At 40.2% G+C, this 23,033-nt stretch overlaps 1 protein-coding gene across 1 annotated transcript in view; it reads right to left on the bottom strand.

Moving 5' to 3' along the window:
• CLSTN2 (calsyntenin 2) overlaps positions 1-23,033 on the bottom strand; it is a 615,182-nt gene that overhangs the window by 373,352 nt on the left and 218,797 nt on the right. Inside the window, exon 2 of the mRNA XM_045791881.2 lies at positions 7,791-7,913. Coding sequence (XP_045647837.1) covers positions 7,791-7,913 — 123 coding nt within the window. The remainder of the gene's footprint in view (positions 1-7,790; positions 7,914-23,033) is intronic.

Below are 23,033 nucleotides of genomic sequence, written 5' to 3'. Positions count from 1 at the left end.
GGGCACTGAGGGCTCCGCCACAGGCTGTGGACGGGTGTGGGAGTCAGGCCAGTTCTTACTTTCCCATCTATTCTGAACCCCACCATCTGCTCAAAAATTGGGCGATCACAGTTCATATCAGCAAAAACATCTGACAGCACAATCTCAATCTGTCACTGGAAATAGAACACATCTGTTTTTTTACTATCTATGAACTAAGCCATAAATATGAAATCCTGACTCCTGTTTAAGAAAGGTATTTCAAACAAAGTTGCCCATGGCAATGTTATATTTTTTAAGTGGAAAAATACTGTAAACAACCTAAATATACAAAAATGATGGAATGGTTAAATAAACTATGATAGGACTATATGATATATAATTATGTCTTCTACTCTAAGTAATATTTTAACATATATTTTGGTTAGCCTGGAAAAGGTCTATGAAAAATGAAAACACAAAAACTCTGAACCACGTATACGATGATCCAAATTAATAAGAACTATGTATCTATATATGAATAGAAAAAGGTCTAGCAGGGTCTTAGGAATGTGGGTAAATTTTGTTTTATTCTTTATTCCTTTTCATAATTTTCACATGTACTCTAGTGAATACACACTAGTCCATGTCTTTCTGGTCCTGTTTATTCTTGATTCTAATTCTTGAGGTCCAAGGCTGTAACCCAGATCGTGGATTCCAGAGAATCCACAGATCTCTGCAAGGACTGCCACAGACTGACTTCTGGCTGAGGCCAGGTAAATGCTCAGAGACCAGGGTAGGACACCAGGGGGCACCATTCCTCTGGCCCACAAGAATGACCACCCCCCACACAAACCAGCTGGAACACAAAGTCCCATCTACTGTGAGGCTGACGTAGATGCCTCCTCTGCTGCCAGGGTCAGAGCTCAGAGAGCCATGGGGCAGGACAGGCCGAAGATGGTGGGTAGTCCTGCGGTGGCTGGGGGGGGGATGAGGCCCAGAGGTGATTATTCCATGGTGTTCTACTTGGTACCCAATCATAGACCTCTTTCATTGTTTTTGCCACTGCCATGAACTACCTATTGATTTATTTACATTTTTCTTTAAATTGAGGTCTTAGGGGCGCCTGGGTAGCTCAGTGGGTGAAGCGCTGACTCTTTGTTTTGGCTCAGGTCATGATCTCAGGGTCCTGAGACTGAGCCCCACATCAGGCTCCACGCTAGGCATGGAGTCTGCTTGTCCCTCTCCCTCCCTCTCTGCCCGTGCCCTGCCCCCTTCTTGCGCAGGCACATGTGCTCTCGCTCTCTCAAATAAATTAATAAATACATAAAATCTCAAAAAAATGGGGTTTTAAAAAATCCAAATGAATTTATTTTAAAAAACCCTGAAAAGCCAACAATACTTGTTTCAGAAAAAGAAAAAGGAACTTAAATAAAATACAACAAAATGGTAATAAAATTCTACCTCAACAGTGTTGTCTATGGAATGCTTTGTCAAAAAGAGACATTAGCAAATGTTTGAGAGGTGTTGAGCCTCCCAAACTGCCTTTCTCCTTGACATAATCAGAGAGGCTGAAGAAGAACTTAAAAAGGAATGACCGAGCATGGGATTCAGCATTCTTTAACGTTATTTCCAGGTACCACGTAAATCTTCCACTGCCAATGAGATATGTATCCCACACTGGACAACTGGAGGGGAAAGAAGGTAGGACTTGGAGTCTGAGCATCTGAAACTGAGTGACAGGGCTGAGCCGTCCTCAGCCAGGTAACCTTGAATAGTTACTTAATTTTTTTAAGTCTCCATGTCCTCATTTGCAAAACGGAATCATGACAGCTGACCTTGTTACACAGAGTTGGTGTGATGCTTGGATACAATTTTGTGTGTGCCAAGGCTGGTGTGTGTGTGTTTGTGTGTGTTTATAATGAAAGGGCATATGTTTTGCAGTAATCTAAAAGTGTATCTTGCAACTAATTACTCCACAGGGACAGGGTATAGGTGCAATTTAAGGAAATGTATTGCCAACTAATATTTACAGAGTTCAGCACAATTCACGAACTATTTGCCTACATTATTTAACTCATTGTCCCCACACTGCCACATGACCAGTCTGGGCAACATACCTTGATGCGTGATGGCATTAAGCCTTTAAAACAAACTCCAAACTCACTTTCCTCCTTTAACATCATCAACACAGATTATAATCACAGAACTGTAATCAGCCTAAAATGAATAAAACCCTGTGGCTTATTGATGATACTAAGAATTACACTTTTACTGTGATTACCCTTATTTTTACCATTGCTAGGATCATCAGCACTGTGACATACTGGACATTTACTGGTGGCCATGACTGCTCTAGGCACTCAGCATTAATATCTTATTTAATCCACATATCAACCCAGATATAGGTATTATGTTTACCCCCATTTTAAAGATTAGCAAACTGCCCCTCAGAGGAGTTCAGTAACTTATCTGAGACCATACAGCTAGCAAATGACAGAGCCTGAATATAAAGCAATGTGTGTCTGGTCAAGCCTGTGGCTGTTCACACCCTCATTCTCTTCCCACCATAAAACACAGGGACTGCACAGCTCCCCGGGGAGGATCCCTGCCATCAGGGACCTTGGCGGCCTAAAGCACAAACAAGGACCCTGGGCAGGTCCAAAGATAAGGTGGGCAGATGCTGAGCAGAACAAGGAGGGCGAGTGGAGTTAACCACAGAAAAGGGAGAATCTCTGCTGCAACCAGCTAATCAAACCAGGCCAAATCACGTCCCAGGCAATTTTCCAGGCGGCCTTCAGAGAGTCACCCAGCCTGAGAAGCCAGCCAATTATGCCTGATCATTCTGTGCTGCCCTGTCCTCACAAAAGACAAGTCCAGACTGGCCCAATGTAGACAAATGAACAGTTCTATTATCACTGAAAGGCAATCTAATTCTTTTCAAATTTAAAAGTCTCCACAGTTTCCTAACAGGCCTCAGTGGGGCTCATGTAGAAATTAATAAGTTCACAGTGTGCCCAGCTTACTTTCATTATCATTTTTTGCCATGCAATGGACAGAATTTTCATTATTACTCAAGGATCTGATTCTCTACGAAGGTCATGTCCACGGGGCTCAGACACTAGGTTGAGAACTAAGTTGGGTCTAATGGACTTGACTGAGGTCTGAGGGAAGATTCACTGACTGAGAGTTGACACATCTAGTAATCAGGTGAGGCAGGGATCAAAAGGCAACATCACTGGGAAAAAGAATTCAGAGCAAGTGGTGAAAATCCCTGGGCTGCAGTCCCAGCCCCATGGTTGGCCTACCCTGGAATACTGAGCAAGCTGGTTGGCCTCTGCCTGAGTTGGTTATCTCCTCTACGAAATGGGCAGTGAAAAGGACATGGGAAAACAACAACAATAACAACTTGAATTTATTAAGCTTCTACTATATTTTGAATCATTATAACATGCATCGTATTCTTTAAACTTAATCAAAACAACAACACTGGAAAGCTTGTATTATTTTACAGATGAAGATGGTGAGGCTACTGTTATTGGCGACTCCACCACGTGGTCACTAATTCACACCATTAAAGTAAGCCATACAGAGGCTAGGGAATGAGACTAGCATGGTGAGAATGGGACTACAAACTCATACAACTATTCTGGAAAGCAATTTAACATGCTTCTGGAATTTTCTTTTTTATTTATTTTTTCTAATTAATTTATTTTTTTTAAGTAGGCTCCACACCTAGCGTGGAGCCCAACACAGGGCTTGAACACACGACCCTGAGATGAAGACCTGAACTAGATGAAGAGTCAGACATTTAACCAACTGAGCCACCTACGTGCCCTGTTTCTGGAACATTAAAATGTTTGACCGATTAATTTCTATTCTGGAAATCCATTCAAATGATAGAATCAGAAATGTAGAAACATTATATTAAGAGAGAATTGTAACAGACAAATTGCCTATCACCTTATACCTGTCAGAATGGCTATCATCAAAAAGAGAAGAAATAAGTGTTGGCAAAGATGCAGAGAAAAGGAACCCTTGTGCACCGGGGGTGGGAATGCAAACTGGTACAGCTTCTATGGAAAACAGTATAGAGGTTCCTCAAAAAAGTTACAAATAGAACTACCATATGATCCAGCAATCCTACTTCTGGATATATATCCAAAGAAAATAAATTCATATATATATATTCTTACTTATTCTTATTTATATATATATTCTTACTTATATATGGAATCTATACGTGGAATCACTCATATCACATATATAATATCACTTATATGTGGATACTCTTAGATGTGAAATTGGCTTTAAAAAGCCCAACTCACAGAAACAGGGAGTAGAATGGTGGTTACCAGGGACTGGGGGTGGAGGCAATTGGGAGGTGTTGTGAAAGGGTAGAAACTTTCAGTGATAATATGGGTAAGTTTTGAGGATCTAACATATGGCATGGTGATTATAGTTAACAACATTGTATTACATACTTGAAAATTGCTAAGAGAGTGGATCTTAAATGTTCTCCCCACAAAAAAGAAATAGGGATTATCTGAGATGATGGAGGTGTTAGCTAACACTACGGTAGTAATCATTTTGCAATAGATAGTTTATCTATTTATTCTACTTTCTAGGAGAAGTTTATCAAATCAATACATTGTACATCTTAAACTTACACAATGTTGTATGTCAATTATATCTCAATAAAGCTAGAAAAAAAGAGAATGGTAGGCTACAGAATATTCACTGAGAAAGACATTGTGTAGCTATTTAATCAGCTGCAGAGTAATATTTAATAAAATGGCATAGTTTCATTAGTTTAGTGGGAAAAATAAATTATTAGAATTGAATACAAGGTGTGATCACAATTTTTGAAAAAAAAAAAGTAGAAAAATGACTGGAAGGAAATACACTAAAATGTTAACAGAGGCTCTCTCTGGGGGTAAGAAAATATACTTTTTGTATTTTTTTGTTTCACTATATATTTCACATTTTCTACAATAAACACTTATTGTCATAATCAGGAAATATATAGTAAAAGCTATTCTATATCCCTGAATTTTGCATTTATATGCAAAATGCGAACACGACTTTTATTTAAATGAGTGCTATTTACGTAGGAAATTTTTCTTAAAATTTTTTTAAAAGGGGGGAATCACAAAAGAAATGAGACAGAGAAAAAGTGATATGGATGGAACTATCTCCCAGCAAGCTTACAGCTCACCTCACAGGCTAAATTGGAAATAAAGACCAGTGGGAAAGGGGTGGAAAAACTGACACACAATACAAGAACAGTTGATAAGGTGGGGGGGGACTAAATGCTGCAGTTGACTTCCAGAACTGATGGAGCTGGCAGATAGGAATTTTTCAATTTTATGAGAATGATAGGGATCTGAAATAAATCTTCAGTATTTTCTTTTTAAGAAAAATGTTTTAAAATAAACGTCTGCAGCATGGATGGATGGCTAGTGCCTATGTCCTGTCTTAGAGCTGATCATAAATAACACTGAGAAAAATAGCTTTGACCATTCCAAAAAGCACCTTTATTTTTTACTCTTAAGAGCTTGGAAGATTATATTTTGATGCATTAAGCTAGATATTTTTTTTTTATGCAGCTGCGAATATCAAGAGGAGCATAGAAATTTTCTTCAGATGGAAATAACTACACAGGGCTTGGCTTAGAAGCAAATCTTCATTTCCAGATGTGTCTGAAAACCAGTGGGCACATCCAATGGTCAGAATACAAATTCAAGTTTAAAGGCATTTGATGGATTTATGATTTATAAAACCGTTTGTTGAATCTTCAGGTGAAAATATTAATTGTTCTGTAGCCCCATAACCAAAGAAAATAAGTAAACTTTGTTAAGTCTATACTTCCAAATATCAGATTGCTTAAATTGCCCTACCCATTTTGGTCTGTACATTAAGGAGCTTATAACTTCACCGTAGGGACAGATTATCCAACAACTTCAGTTTCCTAGTTTACTACTGGAGGACAACAGGGCTATGCTGAAGAATCAAACACATCCTTCATCTTTAAAGTGTTAGCTTCACTATACTGAAGTGACTTAATGACACACATTTACTTCCTGTTTAATATGTCATTGGTTTTTTCTGTTATGTTTTAAAGAGAAGTCACACACTTGAAAAGAAAGGTGAACAAGAGGACCTGCTTGGTGGAAGGACTTCTGCACACAGGCTGTAGAGAAGGGGCTGAGGGAAGCCAGGAGCACACGCTCAGTCTAAAGAGGGAAGTCATGACTCAGCCCTGTATTTCCGATCTGGTTCATCAAGATAAACCGGAATCCTGCCTTTTGATCCTAAATCTCCCACTTTTTAAATACTGTCTCTATTTTGTTATGCACACAGTGCATGCCAAACCAAACATTTCCATGACCCAAACAGTTTCGCTAGAGTTTGTTTTAAAATCTCACTTCTAGGGGGTTAAGAATTGCTGATTAACCCTAGTATCACCTAATTACGTGCAAAAAGGAGATGCACTGGAATATTCCCAGGCTGGCAAAGAAGGTCTGGGGAAGACAACTCACCTTTTGCGGAAAAGACAGCATGGGATTCACACTTCCGAGGGAAATCTGGTTGAGCGGGGACCTCTGAGGATGACCGCAAGATGTAGGGAAATATCCTAATTCTAAACACTATGGAAGTCACAGTTACGTGCCTTTGGTGGTTATCATTCTACATAAAATAAAGATAAAGCCTTCTTCTGAGAGTCAAGATACCTTCCCCATGCTCCGCAAGAACGCTTATGGGTTTATCTTCACATAACGCTGAATTTCCTCATTTAGCCCACCCCCCTCACGCCTTACTTTACAATGCTCTGTAATGAAAAAAGGGCCTTCATAGAGCTTATCTCTTAGAAGTGTGAAAGAGTCAATTTTTTCTGCCCAGGTAGCTCATAATGTAGCAGACAAACTGTCAGAAAAAATAGACTTCATCATGGTGAAAACCTCAGCCTGGCACCCATCGATCATAAAGCAATCTTCTAGAAATCTTGAAAACCTTCATTAAATTTCCTGTCTTTCTCCTGACAGTTATAAAATGTTAACAATCTTACTCATGATGCAGGCATCTTCAGAAATTCTTCGTCCATTCCCTCCTCCCCGTACTATCAGCCATCCCCTTCTCTTTGCCAAAATCTGTGGACACATGAGATATAACCACCCTTCCTCAGACCTGGCCCTCGCAGGAAGTTAGAGAAGGAAGTAGTCATAATCTCAGTGATAATGAGAAGACACTCTAGCCACAAGCTGCAGAGGACAAAATGGCACTGTGTTCTGATTCCTCCACCAAAAGCCACACCCACTGTGAAGCTCAAGGGCACAGCCCTGTCCTATCCTTAGCAAATATTCCTGGTCCTTTATTTTTTCCCCCCTTTTCTCTTGCCAATCTACCAAGCTATAAGTCTTCACCTGTCCATGATATATGTGTAGTTGGGACAGTGGGTCACATACTTAATCTGCCCCTAGGTCATCTTTCTAGAGGGAAAATTATTCCCCTATGGACCTTACTAGCCCAGCTTTTCCAACTCCAGACACCGCTTCAGCAATATACCATCTCTCAGAAGAAGAAATAAAGGTCTTGTACTGGAGGCAGTACCGAGGAAAAAAAAAACCCATAAATCAGAAATCAGAACCACACCAGATATCAGAACCACACCAGCGGTCACAAGAGCCATTCAGCTTTGAAATCACAGGCTGATCTATGAGATGCACAAGGGATGACAACAGCTATATACGGCCAGAGTCTGAGCTCTGTGGAGGCTTCCCAGCATGCCTCCAAAGTGAGCCAAGCCCAACCATACTAAGCCATCATCTCACCTGCAAAAGGAACTGGTGCGTCTTTATCCAGAGCTACGAGTGGTGGGTCCAAGATGACCGTGTCATTGTTCTCAGTTATGACTCCGTGATATGAAGTCTCGATCCATGGTTTGTGCTTGTTGACTAGAACACAATGGAAAAACGAAACAAAGATTGACTTTCAAGATCACCACTTGAATAGCTAATCCATAATATAATTAATATTGCACATTTGTCCAGTCATAGGCTCTCATCCAACAACCACATGAGAGACAGAGCATTAGTTAGTCCCATTTTATACCTCAGTAAACTTCAGAGAAGTAAGATTCAGAGAGAAGTGCAACAATTCATGTGAGGATCAAAGAAAGGGCAGCACTGAGACTCAAACACATTTTTGGGCTCTAAGATCATGGATCTTTAACCTTACCAAAATCCCATTATTTCTATTTCTGGATGCCCAGTGTAGATAGCTATTGTTAAAAACTGACTAAAAGCTTTAATTCTTAAATGCTACTATTAATAGATGTTTCGGGGTTAAAATCCCTTATCAATCAACAAACTAGCAGATAATGGATGTGTGCTTGAATTTCTGACCTCAACCTAATCTGATCCATCATTACAAATTGTTATTGCTTTGTTTTTCAGTAATTTGACCAGGTAAATGATATATTATCTAATGGAAAATTAACACACTTAAAATCCATATCAAATAAATGTTACCGGTTGAACTATGACCCTGAAAAAAAGATAGGCTGGGGTCCTAACCTCCAGTACCTTGGAATGTGACCTTATTTGGAGAGAGGGTCTTTATAGGGGTAATCAAGTAAAAATGAGGTCATTTGGGCAGGCCTTAATCCAAAATGACTGGTGTCCTTATAAAAAGGGGGAAATTTGGACAAAGAGACAGACATGCACACATGTGAAAGCCATGTGTTCTGTTGCCACCAGCCAAGGAACTACCAAAAGCCAGGAGAGATGCCTGGGACAGATTTTTCTCCTGTACCTTCAGATCAAGCATGGTCCTGTCAACAACTTGGATTTCAGACTTGTGGCCTCTAGAACTGTGAGACAATAAATTTCTGTTGTTCCAAGCCACACAGTTAGTAGTACTTTGTTAAGGCAGTCCTAGCAAACAAATACAAGATACTTATGGTCAACAGGCACTCATAAAGGGTAGAGAATTTAAATAAAACTTGTGCTAGGACTGGTGTAGTATTCCTATGTGAATATCCCAGTTGGCCAATTCCAGATTCGTTTAGGCCCAGCCATCCCCTCTCTGGAAGGCTGCAGTGGCCTCCTGCAGTCAGGAGGGTGGTCTTCCAGTAAGAAGTCCTATTCCACTCCAATTCATCCTCTACACAGGCATTAAAAATAATCTCCTCAAACATTAATCGGATTACTCAACTGTGGTCTCCTTGGTTAGTCCTTTTATTCCCCCGTATACACTCACACAAATCTGAGCGCAGAATAGGTGCTTTAGAAACGTACTGCATGGTGCACTGGGTGTTATACGCAAGTAATGAATCATGGAACTTTACGTCAAAAACTAGGGATGTACTGTATGGTGACTAACATAATATAATAAAAAATATTATTAAAAAAAAAGAAACAAAATAATAGGTTAGAGGGAGTCCTAGAATAATCAAAGGCGTCCTGATGCCAATTCTCACACCCTGCTTCACAGTTTGAAAGAAGTTGTCACGTACATAATGCTCCCCACAGCAACCTAAGAGGTAGGTGTGATCATTTTGAAAATGATGAAGAAACCACTTTCACAAGGTGTAACTTTCCCAAGATGGCCACAGGGTTAAAAACTAATAATTGGGAAGACCAAAACTCTCTCCTACTGGGTGGTATCCAAAAAGCACACACATGTGCACACACATTCATATTATAATATAGAGTCATGCACATTATAATATATAACACACATTATAATATATATGCATATTATAATGTATAATTTTCAGTAGCACTGCAAAGCAAGAGCTTATAAAATTGAGGACAGCTCTGCTGCAGTGGCTCCTGACCCCTTTCCACAACAACATGCTTCAAAAGGTTGGTTAAGGGTTGCTCTAGGATTGGTGGTAGCCTCAAGCTGACCACCATTTTGCTACTTCTCAGCCATTCCACAGCAATCATGAACTAATCAAGAGGCAGTTTAGTGTGGTAGGGACATATGCCTTGTTTCTTCCCAGGTCTTGGCTCCTGAGATCCATTTCTGCAGATTGGATCATGCCCAGGGCAGAGAGTGGCTCTGCCCACTGCAAATCTGAATGGGACAGCAGGCTCCTCCATGCTCACATGCTGGCATTCAAACCGCTGCTCCATTATGGACCCTGGAAGAATTACAGCCACCCTGGGCTGTCCCCACACGCCTTTGCTCTTTTATTAGCCATCAACACAAATGCAATGTAAATAATTTGCAGCTGTTGGGAGAAACAATCTTTTTTCCCCTTTAATTAAACCTAGGGGCCTATTCATTAGAAATGTGTATACAGGATATGCCACAAGCTCATCCAGGGTTTCAGATTTGCTTTAGCACTTGACTCGATAGCAGACAACCAAATCTAGAGTCACAGCTGCTGGGTTCCAGGCCTGGCTTAGGCACTTCAGGGCTGGTTTTATGTGAGTCACTTGGCCACTCAGTGTGTCAATTCCCTCAACTGTAAAATGGGGAAAATGATACCACTCACAGAGTTGTCATGTCATTCAGATGCCCTGGGCTGGACACACAGCCCTTGACCTTTCATTACTCAGACTCAGCACCCTGCTCTCTGGGTAGTGACAGCGTCAGCAGAGAAGTGACACAGACCTTAGAGTTGAGGTTCTCCCTCATGAGTGAGGATGGGTTTACTTCCTTCTATTGATAGGTCTTCTACCCTTTTCTCCTTTTAGTTGAGTACCTACATATTAGGCATTTTATGTACATTCATTAATCCTCACTACCACCCCATTAGATAAGATTTTATATCTCATTTTGCAGGTAAGGAACTAAAGTTCAGAGGGGTTTAAATGTTCCCTTTTTGTAAAATAAGAGTGCTAACATCCCTAGAATTTCCTCATTTTTCTCCCACCTTCTAACTTACATCAGATCTTTCTTAACTTTTTCTTTGTTAAAGTTGATAAACATTTGCATTTTGATGTGTAAGCAAAATTAAATCTTTTTTGTTTTGTCTATAGATCAAATCCTCAGGGTTCAAACCAATAACTTAAATTTACATTATTTTGACTATGAGACCTTTGTTCGTGGCTGAGCCATGTATTATGCAAGAATTGCTTTTCCTTCTTAATGATTCAACTGTCATTCCACAGGTGACATTTTTTTTTTTTTAAGATTTTGTTTATTTATTTGACAGAGAGAGACACAGCGAGACTCCCAGCGGAGCAGGGAGCCCAATGCAGGGCTCGATCCCAGCACCCTGGGATCATGAACTGAGCGGAAGGCAGACGCTTAACGACCGAGACACCCAGGCGCCCCCACAGGTGACATTCTTTATACCTAGACCGACTAGACTCTTGATTCTTTCACACCATCAAATAACTGAAATATTTGAGACCATCTTCCTTTGTATATTCTTTGTTTTCTGAACATAATGATTTTCTTTTTTCTTTCTATTGAGTTATGAAACACAGGACCTTTCCCCACATCCCAACCATATTACAGCTTTTTAATCATTCCATCTATTACTCATTCCTCATTTGTAAAATGGAGATTCTTAACTTCATAGGAATGTTGTAAAAATTGCATGAGTTCATTTAGGCAAATCTAATACCCTTGATATGAACAGGCATTCAAATACCCTTAAGCTCCCCTCAGCCCATCTCGTGCTTCTGAGTGGCTGAAGTGTGGCCTTACACTCTCAGCTGCATTCATTCAACAAGTATTTATGGGGCACCTAAAATATGCAAAAACAGCTTAAGCACTGAGCATAAAACAGGGGGGGGGGGGAGTCCCTGAAAGAAACATTTAAAAAAATTCAGCATCCATTCATAATCAAAATGATCAATGAACGAGGACTAGAAGAGAACTTTCTCAATCTGATAAAGAACTTTTTTAGAAACCTACAGCTAACATCATGCTTAGTGGTTAAGGAGTGAATGCACTCCCCCAAGAACAGGAAGAATATACAAGGATGCTCGCTTTTACCTTGTACTGTACTATTCATATTGTACTGGAGGTTCTAAACCATTCAATAAGGCAAGAAAAAAAAATAAGACTATAAATTAAAAAGTAAAATTGTCTTTATTTGCAGAGAACATGATCCTCAATGAAGCAAATTCTATGGGATCTACTAAAATGCTACTAGAACTAATAAGTGAGTTTAGGAAGACCACAGTACATAAAATCAGTATATAAAAAAATCAATCATATTTTTATGGACTAGCAGTAAACTATTGGAAATTTAAATAAAAAATGTTAATATGATATCAACGACCATGAAATATTTAGGAATAACTTTCACAAAATACACGTGGTATCTGTACACCAAAGCCTCTAATAAGATATTGCTGAAAGAATTTAAAGAGGACCTGGAGCAGTCTTAATGGAGAGATAGACAGTGTTTATGATTTGGTAAAGCTAAGAGAGCTAAATGTAAATTTTTCCCTAATTAATCAATGCAACCCATTGATCAATTAATAATCAAAATAATAATATGATTTTTTTTTAGTTTTTTTTTTATTATGTTCAGTTAGCCAGCATATAGTACATTGTAAATTTCTGTTGTAGTGTTCGGCAATTCATTAGTCGCATATAAGCTAATTCTAAAATTTATATGAAAATGAAAAAATCTTGGGGCGCCTGGGTGGCTCAGTCATTAAGCGTCTGTCTTCTGCTCAGTTCATGATCCCAGGGTCCTGGGATCAAGACCCGCATCAGGCTCCCTGCTAAGTGGGAAACCTGCTTCTCCCTCTCCCACTCCCCCTGCTGGTGGTCCCTCTCTCGCTGTGTCTCTCTCTGTCCAATAAATAAATCTTTAAAAAAAAAAAAGAAAGAAAGAAAATGAAAAAATCTGATATAGCCAAAACAATTCTGAAAAAAAAGGGCAAAATTAGAAAACTCACACTACTTGATTTTAAACTTATTATAAAACTACCCTAATTAAGTAGTAAGGTATTAACATAGGACAGACATACAGATCAACAGAAAAATAGAGTGCAGAAAAAGACACACATACATGTGGTCAATTAATTTCTGACAAACTTTCCAAGAAAATCCAATGGAGGGGAAGGATAGTTTTTCATTTATGCTGAGAAAAATTGGATATCCATATTTAAAAAAAAGAATTTCAATTATACTGCAGATTATACACAAAAATTATCTCTAAATAGATCATGGTAGGACTTTAAAATTGTGAGATCTTTAAAAGAAAGCATAAAAGAAAAGCTCAGTGCCCTTGGGTTAGGCAAAGGTTTATTAGAAGGGACAAAAAGAGCACTAAATAAAAGATAAAACCAAAACATCAATTTTTATAAAAATATAAATTTCTATTCTTTGAAATACACTCTTTAGAAAACATTTTTTTTTAAAGCCACAGACTGGGAGATAATATTTGCAAGACCTACCTCATAAAGGACTTATATCCAGAAACATATAAAGAATTCTTGCAACTCAATAATGAGAAAAATAATCTGTAAAAATAAAGGGGGGGGGCAGCAAAAATTTGAACAGACCTGTCACCAGAGGAAATCAGAACATGAAATGATGCTCAACATTAGTAGTTATCAGGGATATGTAAGTTAAAGCCACAACTGGATGTCACCACACCACCACTAGAATGGTTAAAATAAGACTGACAATACCAAGTTCTAATGAAGATGTGAAGCAATTGAAACTCTCATACACTGCTGCTATGAATGTAAAATAATACAGTCACTTTGGAAAATAGTTCAGCAATTTCTTATAAAATGACTCAGCAATTCCATTCCTGGGAACTGCCCAAGACAAATGAAAACATAAATTACCCAAAAAGACTTGTATGTAAATGTTCATAGAATCTTTATTCAGAATAGTACCAAACTGGAAAATAAAATGGCCATCAACTGGTGAATGGATAAACAAATAGCCGTGTATTTATATAATGGACATCTACTCAGCAGTAAAAAGAAATCAACTACTGATCCATACAACAAAATGGCTGAATATCCAAAGCATTTCTCTGGTGAAATGAAGTGAAGTCAGACAAAAAGACTACATGCTATTTGATGCCACTCATATGACACTCTAGAAAATGCCGAAGTATAAGGACAGATTATGGATCAGTAGTTGCCAGGGTCTGGGGGGTGGGGTAGGGTTTGCTTGTAAAGGGACGTAAGAGAACTTTTGGATGATGGAAATTGTCTGTATCTTGATTGTGGTGGTGGTTACATTTGTGTGTGCCTTTGGCAAAATTTAGCATCTGCACATTTTAAAAGGTGGAATTTTACTATATATAAATTATACATATAATTTATAATGTAGTAAGAACAAAGGTCTTATCCTCAAGGGAACCTCAGACTGGAGACGGATCCATGATAACCACTATGGCAAGAGATAGATAAGCAGATAAAAAGCAGAGTGCTATGGAAAAAGAAAGGAGAAGCACTAATCAGGCATGGTAATCCAGAATTACTTCTTGGAAGACAGTAGATTTGAAGTCAAGAGTACTAGGAATTAAGCAGGGATAAAGGATGCCGGGGTCCCAGGCAGAGAAATGTGCATGGGAAAAGACCATTAGTAAAAGCACCTGGTGCACCATAGGGGAAATGTGAATAGTTTTGGCTGAGAATGAAGTTTGAGGGGCAAGTCCAGCCAAAAGGATGGACTGATAGTATCTACATCACCCAGGGCTTAATGGAATGTATAGATTCATCCAGGAGCCACCTCCAAACGCTGGCTTTATGGGGCACCAGAAAACCAACTCCTTTCCAGAAAGAAGCAGTAGGTGTTGATGCTTGTGCCTTGGCTGTTGTTATGCAATCTGTTTCCTCCCCTGACAACTGTTCTGCCTTTTTGTTCCAATAGACTGAGGCCAATCAGCCCATGCTTTGTTCCATTTGGATGTAACTTCAGAAGAACTGACTTTCTATCAGTTCTTCACAAGATAACCTCTGTTTGTTACACAACTCTTCGTGAGGCTGAACTCTGTCATATCATGACCCCTTAGGACTGTTTCTTGCCTCTGTCTTGTGTCCTTCCCATGCTGTTTCAGCATGTGGAGAAATGCCTGCATCTTTGCACTCATACAGAGGAAACACCAGTGTGATATTTCTGCTCCATTTACAGAGAAACTAGGTCTTGCCACCCAATGCGTCTTTAACTAGAGTGCAGATGCATCCTTGGGAGCACTCCTTGCCTTCTCTCTCTGCCTCCACCTCTGAAAAAGTGCTTTAACACTCAATCCAAGCAGCGGGGCCAAGCAGCTGATGCTTTACCCTTTCAATCTTTTTACTCTCATCCTAAAGCTGACTCTCAGAACTCCAATACTTCCTTCGGAGTACAAGTGAACTGTTAGTAAACAAAACAAAACAAAAACACATACTGTACTGATTACAAAATGCTCTAGAGAGGATAACTTACACCCAGTAAATAGGTCATTCTTGTGATCAGGCTGGTCTTTCGCCTGTGATGCCCAACTTCTGCCTTCTGACCTGATGCCCTGGCAGGGGTGCTTAGACCCGGGTGGCTCTCTAACCCCAGGGGAAATCAATGGGTGGAGTAAGCTGGGCAAGTTGGTTGGATCTTTCAACTTTCATTTAGGAGGCAGGCCCAGAACCTATAATTCATTTGGTCATAGATACTCTTTTTTAAAGAAGATTTTATTTATTTATTCATTCATTTATTTGAGAGAGAGAGAGAGCTTGAGCAGGGGGAGGAGCAGAGGGGGAGGGAGAGGAAAAGGAAGAGAATCCCAAGCAGACTCTGTGCTGAGTGCAGAGCCTGACGTGGGGCTTGGTCTCATGACACTGAGATCATGACCTGAGCTGAACCAAGAATCAGACCAACGACTGAGCCACCCAGGTACCCCTGGTGATGGATACTTGAGATAAAAGTCCATAAGGTGTTGGGGTGGCATTCATGCAACGATCACTCAAAGTTTAGGGGAAGCTGAGAAGCCATTAAAATCAGAGAGAGCTAATCTGCCAGGAGATAGGATTTGGGAGCCAATAAGCAGAGAGAAGAGAAACACCCCAAGCAGCTGCAGGAGTCTGGCCACCCACACTTGTTTTCCAGTCGAGGTCCTGCTCAGCCTTCATGGACTCATCAGCCTGTTGTGGGGTATCTGAAGTTGTCAAGTGAAGTTTTTCATTCATTCTGCCCAGGCACCAAAATTTTTTTCTATTTGTACTACTTTGAGCAGGGTATCTGTTCTTGCAATACAATGATTCCTAACTACAATAATTGTAATAGCATTTTTAAAAGTATTTTTATTCCCTGCTCCAGAGTGAGGGTAGAATAGGATCACTGTCCAGGCGAGAGGTCAGCCTGCCTACAGGCAAATCTGATCTTGCACTTTCCTGCTTAGGATCCATCAGCAGTAATCCTGCCTTCAGCTGCAAGATCAAATGAAGCCCCGCAAAGGAACCAGCTCCCTGATTACCCACACCTTTGCCCTCGTTGTGCCATTTACTCCTCTCCTCTCCTTCCTCCTGACTCCTGCTTGTACATCCTTCCAGATTCGGCTCCAGCCCCACCTCCTCCAGTTGTCCTTCTCTCCACCTTATATCACCCTGTACCATCTGCTCTTATGCTAAGGTCCACTGCACTGCCATTAGCTGTTTCCCTGCCCCTCTTTCCCGTTCAGGTATGAGCCCTCTGCAGGACGAGGCAGCATCCTGGTCACAATGATATCCACAGGACCCTAACACAGTGCCCAGCACATTGGTAAATGAGGTGAGCACACCGCTGCCTCCTGGCACCTCCAGTGCCTGAAGCAATTAGTGGCACTTTGATTCCAGTGAGCAGGTAATTCCTATATCACCCAAATAGAAAGAGGGCGTGCCTCCCAAATCATAAGGTGACATTCACCATCACTTAATTAGAGGCAATGTATCTTTCCTGCTAGTGGTACCAATTAGAGAGTTTTAAATACAAATCCCGTGTGTGTGACTCATACATGCAAATATTCACAGAAGATGAGGGTTACATTTCACTGTCTTAATTGGGTTGAAAAAGCATTTGAGGAAAAGATGAGTTGTTAATCCTTAACTGCTTGATAGGTGCTTGCAGTGAGGATAGCATGTTGCTTTCCTTCCCTTCCTATCTCCTTTCCTTCTATCCATTTACCCATCCATTTATTCACCATTCCTATTTTTTCTTCCCTTCCATCTGTCATTTTCTACCCATAAATAATTGTTTAGAGTGTGGGTTCTCTCAAAGTCCTTACCCCATCCTGGGGATGAGCCACATGCCCTTATCTTATTGGGTACTGACATGTGGGCCAGGAACAAGGCTAGAAATACCCACTGAAGATTGTATAATCTTACAAAAGTGAGTTTCAATTGTCTCCACATAAGCCATCTGGACAAAGCCAACTGCCCAAAGCTAAGACAAAGCCTGAGATTGGGTGCAACGGGTACTGGGTTTCTTGTCATAGTTCTGCTACCATGCAACCAACAGGGTATCTTAGGCAAGTCTTTCAATCTTCCCAGACCTCTGCTCCCTCTCCTTTATAAAATGGAGGTAACGCTAATTCTGCAAGGTCAGTGGGAGAATGATAAAATGAGAGCCTGGGTCAGAGCTGACTCGGTGACTAGCATGTTGTATGTCCACAGTAAAGCACCTTCGATTCTGAAGCTCAGCACCCACAGGCTGGGGTGAGGACCCACATGGGACCCAGTGTGCCCCAGGTAGACAACGCTCAAGTTACCAGATAAACCTACTGGTGGGCTGACAACCTAGCAGAACTCCCAGGGGATGGGAAAATTGGATTAAGTCTGTAAAGAAGATTGGGAGCCATTCGAGAGGATCATTTGGAATAGGAAGAAGTGGGGTGGGGATTCTGATGGTTTAATGTCCCCATTCAGTTGCTAGAGCCAACTCATTTTTCCACACAAAATGTCTTACCTACTGAACAAAATGACTGTTTCATGTATAATTCCCCAATATTGTTATTCCTTCAATATCTTATACTTCACTGCCTTTTAAACATCTTTAACCCCTAAAACCAGCCCTCAACTTACTTGGGAGTTTATACTACTAAATGCAATTGTCTAAAACTCTTTCTGTAATCACTATTGTTCAATGTAACTAATCAGGAACTGCTACTCCTAAGGGATCTCTATGTGTCAGGCTCTATGGCTGTGATCTTACTAAATCCTTACAACCATTCCCATGAGAGGACAGCATGGGCTCCATTTCATGGATGAGGCTATGGAGGTTTGGGGTGCTTAATCAGTCAAGGTCATGGCCCTCATGGAGAAACTGAGAGTCCCACCCCAACTGGTTATTCTTCCCTCTGACCAGAGATCAATGCAACAGCACATGTTTGTTTCCATCTCCTGTGGGTCCAGTCTTGGATCAAGTGCTCTGAGGGAGTGCAAGAAAACATGTTGCCAAGACTGAAATCTATGGGAGAAGAGTCAGGGTTCTCCAGAGAAACAGAACTAAGAGGAGATAGAAAGAGACAGAGATATATATATAGACATACCCATACCCATACATACATACATATGTGTATGTGTGTGTGTGTGTGTGTGTGTGTGTGTGTGTGTGTGTGTGCATAAATAAAAGGACTGGCTCACACAAAATGGGGGCTGGCAAATCTGAAATCTATGGGGCAGGCCTACAGTCTACAAGCTTAGGCAGGGGTTGATGCTGCAGTCTTGAGAATTTCTTCTTTTTTGGGAAAACTCAGCTTTTGCTCTTAAAGCCTCTCAACTGATTATATGAGGTCCACCCACGTTATTCAGGGTAATCTCCTTTACTTAAAGCCAACTGATTGTAGATGTTAGCCACATCTCCAAAATACCTTCACAGAAACACCCAAATTAAGTATTTCATTGAATAACTAGGTACTATAACCTAGCCAAATAGACACATAAAACTAGCCATCATGCTCGCTGAAGAATCTTTTAAAATGTTGTATTCAAAAATGAATGAAAGGATTTGATGTGACCATGTGAATTCCTTTTAACCTCAGAAACACCATATTTTTGTTTCTCTACTGGCAAGCTAATAAATAAAACCTTTGTGGCCTATGATATCAACTTTGTTCCATAGGCTAGGAAATGTGTGATACATTTTTATTGCAAATTCCATTTCATGCCTTAGATCCCAAGATGTTCAGAACAACAAATGGCAATTATCTGGTTTATAGTATATTCACTGCAAAATGCTCATCTGCTTCTCACTGCTTCAGAAAGAAAGCACTGGCAGGCCAATTTCACTTCTTATTTATGTGGACTATGTGGCTCTTCTCTGGGAAGTTGTAGAATATCAGAGGTAGAGGATAGGCACAAAAAAACCTCTCCTCCACCACCACCAAATACATAATCCTAATAAAACTATAAGCCAAATACCCTACGTCGTCCTCATGATCAGCCCCAACCATCAGGGGTTTCAGACAAGGTGGTTCCCTTTGCAATTAAATGTCTACAGTATCATCAGCTCAGGCACCACGGACTCAGGGAGCATTCTCTGAACCTCCCCTTTTCCTCCACCCCTGAAAACACACCCAGACTATATTAGGTCTCTCTCCTTGCGCTCCCATAGCCACCTCCCTATCCTCGGTACACTAAGGTCCATAATGGGCTATAAGTATCCTTTGTGTCTTTCCTCTAGCAGATGGTGGGGAAAGATGCCGGGTCTTCCATGTCTATATCTCTAACCCTAGCATATACAGCAGTTCCCAAAAGCATGGCCCAGGAACTCTTAGTGGTCCCTGAGACCCTTGAGGGTTCACAATGTCAAAACTATGTTCTAGAAGTACTGAGATACTAGTTGCTTCCTTTGTTCTCATTCTCTCTGAAGAGTTTTCCAGAGGCTATAGAACATGAGACCACAGGTTTAGTGCAGAAGCAGATAAGAGAATTTAGCTGTCTTCTATTAAAGCCAGACATTTGCAAAAATGTAAAAAAAATGGCACTCTCTTCACTATTTTTTGACTTTGGATAATATAGTTATTTTTAATAAAAATATTTTTGTCAACATGACATGGGTTATTATTTTAACTGAATTAATAAATGTATATTTTAAATTTTTATCCGCTTTAATTAGTAATGCAATACACGGCAATAGGAATAACCCACAAAAACATAAATTTTGGGGGGGGGGATTTCGGTAATATGAGTGTTAAAGTGTTCTTTAGACCAAACAAGTTTGCTCTATGACCTGGCAAGGGATTTATAACACATTATTTACTCCTTATGTAGGAAAAAAGAGAAGAGATGTGAGTGGAGAAGACAGAGGAGACAGAGAACAAGGAGACAGAGGGGAGGGAGGGAAAGAAAAGATATCTAAAGTTGTCAAGGCGAGATTCACATAATCAATTCTCAGATTCAACTCAGTTGGAGGAAAGTTGATCAATGTAGTGACGAGATGAGTCCTTTCTCTGGTCTGGATGTGAAAGAAAAGCAACTGGTTGACTGAACAGCTTGCACACCGATTGTTGCTATACTGGGTGGGTAACAGAGCTTCTGATTCTTTGGAAAAAGCAAGAGGAGCATCTTCTCTTGCTGTATGAACTTAAGCGCATGCTGTCAAGAGAATAATTGTCTGAAATCACAGTCTTTACATCTCTTACAACCTGGTTGGAGAAACCGCCATAAAAAGAAACAAACTTCATAAATCATTCCGGCAAAAGGCATCAAAGGTTAAAAGCATCGTGATGAATTTCTGAAATAAATCTGTACTCTGAATTTTCAGAGTGTTTGGGAGGCAACCAGTGTGTCTCAAAAGAGAAATCATGATCTTAGCAATTTTAAAGGGTAACTCCACTGTTAAAGGTGTCAATTTCTCCCAGCTGTAAATAGAACAGGTATTTGCCAGCTAGAAGAGTCTCTCAATGCTTAAGGCATCCTTCCCAAAAGAGATACGTGAGATCCCTAATCTTACCAGTAGTAAGTGCGGGGCATGGCACATGGCGGGTACTCAACAAATGTGTGTTAAAAGATCAAGGAATGAATACGCTTTTACTGCTTGTGTCAATGATCTGTGTGAAGACCCACGTACAATGTTTCTACCCCACCTATAAATTCTCTTAACCAAGATTTCTGGTTTGGACCTATTTACTTCTGAATAACTTTTGATCCCTCAAGAGAATGTTGGTTTCCAACATAACCAACACCACTTCTGGGGATAACTGAACAAGGAAGAAAAAAGGAAAAGAAAAACAAAGAGAATGGACAGGGTCCATTAACAAAATCAACAGAAGGTAAACAATGGTCTGGGGCAGTACAGCATATAATTAGAAGAATTACATGGAATCCCATAGAATTGAGTAGGTCGCAGGAGGAAAAGTAACTCCTATCTCATAAAATCAGATCGTCACAGGACATTTGGAATGGAAACAAGACATGCGCATTATCTGCAACAAAGCACACAAATGTACTAGCAATTAACTGATTAAGGGTTGGGCGAGTCTAAAAGATTCTTGTGAACACAGAATGATAAATGGAGTTAATTATGCAGAGCTCATTATATTGAATTTAAAATGGGTATCATGTCATTGATAGTGTGTTATTTGGTGTGCTGTATATTAGTGAAAATTGAGATATTTACAAAAACAGTTACATGTTAATTCTCAACATCATTTTCTCATATTTTTTTTAATGAGGATTGAATTTCTAGACAGTGATGCCTCCTCCCATTAGACAGTTTTCCAGGAACTCACTCTACCTCACAAAGGGCATGAGCCTGCTGCACAGCTGGCATCTGGTAGTGTTAATAGAGACCTGGTCCCTTCTGATGTTAGCAGGGTGTGTTGGTCCAGGTCCTCAAAAAACAAACTGAGGGCTTCAGAGGGGAGGGGGGTGGGGAAATGGGATAGGCTGGTGATGGGTAGTAAGGAGGGCACGTATTGCATGGTGCACTGGGTATTATACGCAACTAATGAATCATGGAACTTTACATCAAAAACCAGGGATGTACTGTATGGTGACTAACATAATATAATAAAAAAATATTATTATAAGAAAAAAATTAAAAAAAAATAAACAAACAAACAAAAAACAAACCCAAACCCAAACAAAAACAAAAAAACAAAAAGAAAACCCGAGATGGGATTAAACCATGCAAGAATTCTATAAGGGAAAATGTGAAGGAAAAAATGGAAAGGGCCAGAAGAGGCTGGAAATGATTTTAGACCTTGATGCAACTGTGAGCCCAGTGTAGGAGAGAAGAGAAGATTGGGTGAAAGAGTCTTATCCTGTCATGGAGCTAAGTGGAACTCTACAAAGCTGAATCCCTGGGGTCATTCTCTAGCCCAAGTCAGCAGTCCCGGGAATCCCGTGTCTCCCAGGAGTGGGTCTGTCTTAGGATCACCCAGCATCCCCACACTCAGTCATTGGCTGGAAGTGGCCATGGGAGGCACGGCCTCAAATCCAAGACGTCTCAACACCTACCAGCTCATTACCCATCCTGTAGTTGGAGTCTAGGAAACACTTTCTTATGACGGCCAGGCACACAGGGTGCCTGGTCGTGCTCTAAGTCCCCTCAGAGTTAACTTTAAAAAAAACTTTTTCTTATGTATTTATTCATTTATTCATTCCTCTATTTATCCATTCAAGACATATGTGTTGAGAACCCATTATGTACAAAACTCTATTCTAGGCACGAACAATGAAACTGAGAAGTATACTCCCAGAAATATCTGGTGTTGGTTGACATAGGTAAAATGTAATTAAATCTTCTTGGAACAAGTGGACAGAACCTGTTCTCCTCTCATATCCATGACAGGCATGGGTAGTTAATCCCACTGAGTCTGGGCATAACCTCAGACTCTTTCCCAACACAATGTTTTTAGCAAACTCTATCAATCATTAAGAAGTAGCACTTAAGATGAAACCCATTTGCCATCCCTCTCCTAGGAGAAGTGGTGGATCATTGGTGTGTGTGTGTGGGGGGGGAGGGGCATGGAATGCAAAGAATATATATCTAGCCTAGTTATCTATGCTGAGAATGTAGAGCAAGACAAAGATAAATAAGGTTGTCCCCAGGAGAGTTGGTAATTAATCTGTTTTAAGAAAAGGGAGAGAGTAAGCATGGATAATGACATAAGATCAGCTTCTTACTCTTATAGCTTGGGCCTAACAATCTTGGAAATGGTTTTTGAGACAGATCAT

This window comes from Ursus americanus, chromosome 20 (genome assembly GCF_024610735.1).
Source record: "Ursus americanus isolate L20-20 chromosome 20, mUrsAme1.1.p, whole genome shotgun sequence".
NCBI classification, from domain to species: domain Eukaryota; kingdom Metazoa; phylum Chordata; class Mammalia; order Carnivora; family Ursidae; genus Ursus; species Ursus americanus.
The sequence above is the reverse complement of the archived record's forward strand: the minus strand, read 5'-3'. Positions and strand labels throughout refer to the sequence as shown.